The sequence below is a fragment of the Gossypium raimondii genome, chromosome 10 (genome assembly GCF_025698545.1).
Source record: "Gossypium raimondii isolate GPD5lz chromosome 10, ASM2569854v1, whole genome shotgun sequence".
NCBI lineage: Eukaryota > Viridiplantae > Streptophyta > Magnoliopsida > Malvales > Malvaceae > Gossypium > Gossypium raimondii.
This window is the reverse complement of record NC_068574.1, coordinates 10,178,678-10,183,610: the sequence shown is the minus strand read 5'-3', so window position 1 is coordinate 10,183,610 and position 4,933 is coordinate 10,178,678. Positions and strand designations below refer to the sequence as shown.

At 36.7% G+C, this 4,933-nt stretch overlaps 1 protein-coding gene across 1 annotated transcript; it reads left to right on the top strand.

Annotated features, from left to right (window-relative positions):
• The first annotated feature begins 729 nt into the window (after positions 1–729).
• On the top strand, positions 730–4,933 carry LOC105778039 (cysteine-rich receptor-like protein kinase 42). The gene is made up of 6 exons (XM_012601602.2): positions 730–1,890; positions 2,143–2,253; positions 2,328–2,678; positions 3,132–3,369; positions 3,733–3,874; positions 4,203–4,933. Exons 1-6 carry the CDS (start codon positions 1,125–1,127, stop codon positions 4,563–4,565), a joined length of 1,971 nt encoding a protein of 656 aa, XP_012457056.1. The 5' UTR covers positions 730–1,124; the 3' UTR covers positions 4,566–4,933.

The window sequence follows — 4,933 nt, the reverse complement described above, 5'->3', positions numbered from 1 at the left end:
TAGTCACCAAATTTAAGGGCCAAAATTATATTATCCCATATGTATATTCCGGTAAAAATATATTATCCCACGTGTATTGTTTAAGTAAAAATAAAATATTTTATATGAAATTAAGCATTAACATGAAAGTAACTTTTCAATTATTTTTAAAATATAAACTTGAACATTTAAAAATATGTTAAACCCGATTTGCTAATTGTAGATTTTATATTTGAAAGAAAATGAGAGAAAAAACTTTTTTTTGAAAAATCGTATTAGAAATTAAATACGAGACAAAATCGACATAAATATTTAAAAAAAAACACAGTAGATAAGATGTTCCGTCACTTAGTAGAAAAAGAATTGTAAGAATAAAGATGTCGTGAGATAGTGAAGTAAAATTAAACAAATTTAGAAGGCAAATTGATTGAAGTGCAAAGGAACAAGTCAAATACACCCAAATGTCAAATTCTAGAAGGAAATGATTAAAATTAAAAACCAAAGGTTGTAAAATTAAAAATTATATTTTATTTTGGACCAAAACGTTTCCAACAAGAAATGAGAACATGAGATTGAACTTTGTTGTGAAAATGTTATTTATTCGTTTATTGGAGGGTAAGATTGGTCTTACACGTAAACTTGTTGATTTAAATACTATCACCATTATTTATGTATTTATAATATAAAAATGAAAATAGGTATAAGTAAGTGAAATGGTTTTTGGTAATTCTAGTTGGATGGTAGGAAGTGAATAAAGAATTTTATGAGACAATATTTTAAGTTTTATGGTATTTTAAGAATGAAATGGTATAGGTAAGATATTCCTTTCACTTGCTGCAAATCGAGTTGAATACTCCTTCTTTCCTCCATTTCAACAAAATTCTAACATTACGCTTTTTCCTGAGTGTTGTTTCAATTGGACTATCTTGTGAACCCAAATTTCATTTGATTGGTGAACTATATTTTCTTCCTTCATTTCCATTTTTTCATGCATTTGCCGGTTATAATAATCTAACTAATGCTTTTTCAAGCCAAAAATGGTGAAATATAGCCTCCCTCAGGTTAACACCACAAGTCAAATCTCTCAGTTTTAAACACTACGTTCAAAGCCCAGGAAAGAGAGAGAGAGGGTAAACACGAAATCTATGGAGTTTTCAGCCTTCAAACAAACGTACTGGAGATGGGTTTTCTTGTTGATATCTTCTTTCTTAGTTTCCAGCACTTTGGGTGATCCAAGAATCACAAACGCGGGGCTGTTCTGCGGCGTCTCCCAGGCGCTGAACGGGACGAACTACGTTCCGGATTTCACTGAGTTGATGAAAGAGCTGTCAGATGGGATCAGCAATAATCACTTTGCTTCATATCGGCTCAACGCTTCTCTTCCAATGTATGGATTGACTCAGTGCTATGAAGATTTAAAGCAAACGGATTGCCTCCTTTGCTATGCGGAGGCAAGGACTCGAATCCCGCGTTGCCTTCCTCGCTCAGCTCGAATCTTCCTCGATGGCTGCTTCTTGCGTTACGATTATGATAACAACTTCTTTCAAGAAGCTGTTTCGTCGGTGGATACAGTGAATTGCAGTACCAATAACGTAACGATGTATCGTGAAGTAAATAACAGGAGGGTGAATTTGTTTGAGACAAACGTTGAGTATGCAGTTGGGAATGTAACGAGTATTGCTTTGAGAAAAGGAAGATTCGGGACGGTGGGGGTGGATGGGATTTATGCATTGGCGCAGTGTTGGGAGAGTCTTACGCCGGAAGGGTGCCGGCAGTGCCTGCAGAATGCGTCGATGTCGGTCAGGAGATGCATGCCCGGAGATGAAGGCAGAGCTTTGAATGCTGGGTGTTATTTGAGGTACTCCACCAGGAAGTTCTATAATGAAGGGGGAGATTCTGCGGATGATCATGGTAAACTCTCTTGTCCTTTCTTAAAAGAAAAAAATTCTGAGCTCCATTTTAATGCAAACATGAATTGAATTGATGTTGAAATGATGATGCCTGAAGCATCTGTTAAACACGAACATTTGAATGGAAAAAAATTGAAGAATTGTTGGGTGGTTTACACTTTACAGGAGCCCTGTAACTTCTAAAAGAGCGAATTGATCTTTAATACTTAGTAACACGCCCGGTTGAATTAAATGTTCTTTTTCTATTTTCCAGGGATTTCAATTGGAGTCATCATAGCAATTGTCTCAGCAACATCTGCATTCCTAACACTAGCTATTTCAGCAGCTTATATTATATATACAAAAGTATCAAAGAGGAAAAGAGGTATAAATCTCAAAGTTCAATGTTGTTCATTTCCCAATTTTGATGCAGTATTAACCATCAAATTCATTTCCCAGAGCTCGAAAATCTCGGCCGCATTTCGAAAAAGTTTGACAAATCGGGTTTGAAGTTCAAGTACGAAAATCTTGAGAAAGCAACAGATTATTTCAGTCTTTCAAGGAAACTAGGCCAAGGAGGAGCTGGTTCAGTGTTCATGGGGATTCTTCCTGATGGAAAAACCGTAGCTGTAAAGAGATTGGTATATAATACGAGACAATGGGTCGACGACTTCTTTAATGAAGTTAATTTGATCAGTAGAATCCAACACAAGAATCTGGTGAAGCTTCTTGGTGCTAGCATTGAGGGCCCCGAGAGTCTCCTGGTTTATGAATATGTGCCCAACAAAAGCCTTGATCAGTTCATTTTTGGTAATGTTTTGCTCTTTAAATGATTCGGTTTTCCCCTTTCTTGAACATATTTAGATGGATTTCTCTTTATAGAACTTTGAATCCATTGTTGGTGGCAACATTGTGAAGTTCTCTGTTCACGGAGTTTAAGTTATGTTCATAGACATGTTGTCACCACTGTTTAAATCTCCCATTTAAGACTTAAAGGATTTAAAGCTCTGTCAAATTAACATAAACAAGGTATTGCATCTCAAGTAATCCTATTCTATCTTGCTTCGGTTTTCCATTTTTATTGAGTACTCGTATCTGATGCGTATCTTATCCCATACACAGCATAAATATATATAGAAATGGATGTTGAACATGAATACTACGAGAAAAATGAAAAATCGGAGCAACACTTGAAAATGATAGGGAACCATTAAATTCTTGTGCCTATCTCGAATGTGTTGATGATTTTTGTTTCAAATGCAGATGAGGAGAAATCAAAACTTCTAAACTGGAAGCAGAGGTTAAATATCATTGTTGGAACAGCTGAGGGTTTAGCTCATCTTCATGGAGGAGGGTCTCATGTAAGGATAATCCACAGGGACATTAAGTGCAGCAATGTTCTTTTAGATGATAATCTCAATGCGAAGATTGCGGATTTTGGGCTCGTTCGATGCTTAGCTACTGAAAAGAGCCATCTTAGCACTGGGATTGCTGGAACACTGTAAGTTTACAATAGATTTATCTTATTTTGGTTTTTGCATTCCATCATTTCTATATATGACATTGGCTCAAAGTTTGATTAGTGCTGCATGAAAAAAAAATACACATTTAGCCATGGATCCAATATATTATTAGGCATTACGATTTCGGGTTAGTTCGATGTTGAGCTAGGGATAAGAGTCACCTTAGCACTGGGATTGCTTGAGTTTAGAAAAGATTTATCTGATATAATTTATGACATTGGTCCAAAGTTTGAGCAGTACTGCATAAAAAAAAAACATTTAGCCATGGATCTAACAGATTGAGACACATTAGGATTGACATTAAAGTATTCTTAAGAACTAGGTTTGGAATTTTCATGCAGCGGATACATGGCTCCTGAATACCTTGTTCGAGGGCAACTTTCTGAGAAAGCAGATGTTTATAGCTTTGGAGTGCTTGTTCTTGAGATTGTATGTGGTAAAAAGAATAGTAGCTTCACAACGGCTGGTTCCCTTTTACAAACAGTAAGCTCCCAATGTAACAACCGGGATTCAGACATCTCTCCCATGTCGCCACATGTTTCGGGATTTGGTCGATAACCATCACATAACTATAGGCCTTTCAAGGCTTTGTCACCCAACCTGTACCTCCCTCCATGCTGGAAGAGGACAATACCTTTAATGTGAATGTATGGGGAGGTGATGACCTAATCCCTATACATGTGGCGATGCAAGGAAGACGTCTAAAATCTGGTCATTACACCCAAATCTTATGTCTTTTTCCGGAAAAAATGTTACAGGTTACTACTTTTTGTTGCTCTTAGATAATTAAAATTGAGATTTTCATCCTCAGGTTTGGACACTTTACAGATCAAATGTATTGGCTGAAGCTATAGACCCTTGCATAAGAGATGAAATGTCTGAAAAAGAGGCCCCAGAAGTGCTTCGGGTCGGGCTATTATGCACACAAGCTTCGGTTCTCTTAAGACCATCAATGGCAGAAGTGGTTCAGATGTTAACCGATGAAGATTACGAAACTCCAACACCAAACCAACCACCATTCTTAAACGCTAATGTGCTCGAAGCAGCAAATTCATCAAGATCTTATAGCACAGACAGTTTCGTAGCCAATGCATTGAAAAAAATTCAGGGTTCCGGTACTTCCTCCGACACTACCAGGACTCGTAGTTCGGAAGATGCATCAAGAACACTGTGATCATCTCCATCGTAATGCGGTGATTTAAGTTTTGACGAACCTATGGATGCGTAAAGATTACAATCACGTCCGCAAGCAGAACATCCGCATCCCGGACATTACAGAGTTGGAATCAAGGCATAAACTTGAATCCCAAGGATTCATCATGCAAAAATTTTGGAAGGTAAGATGCCAATGTAGACTTGTCAATATGTAACTTATATTGCAGCATATAAGAAAAAAAGATATCATAATCATTGTTCATTTGATGGGTTTCTTTTTTTCCTAGGATTTTCAGAACTTAATTGAATTTCCAATTTTGGGGTTGTTGATTTTGTTTGTAAATATTATAATTAGAGTAAAATTTGTGCAGCCATTTTGGACCATAA

Coding starts and splice junctions, on each gene's coding strand:
- LOC105778039 (XM_012601602.2), top strand. CDS start 1,125: ATGGAGTTTTCAGCCTTCAAACAAACGTACTGGAGATGGGTTTTCTTG. Junction 2,254..2,327: donor AGTATCAAAGAGGAAAAGAG/GTATAAATCTCA, acceptor TTCATTTCCCAG/AGCTCGAAAATCTCGGCCGC. Junction 3,370..3,732: donor ACTGGGATTGCTGGAACACT/GTAAGTTTACAA, acceptor ATTTTCATGCAG/CGGATACATGGCTCCTGAAT.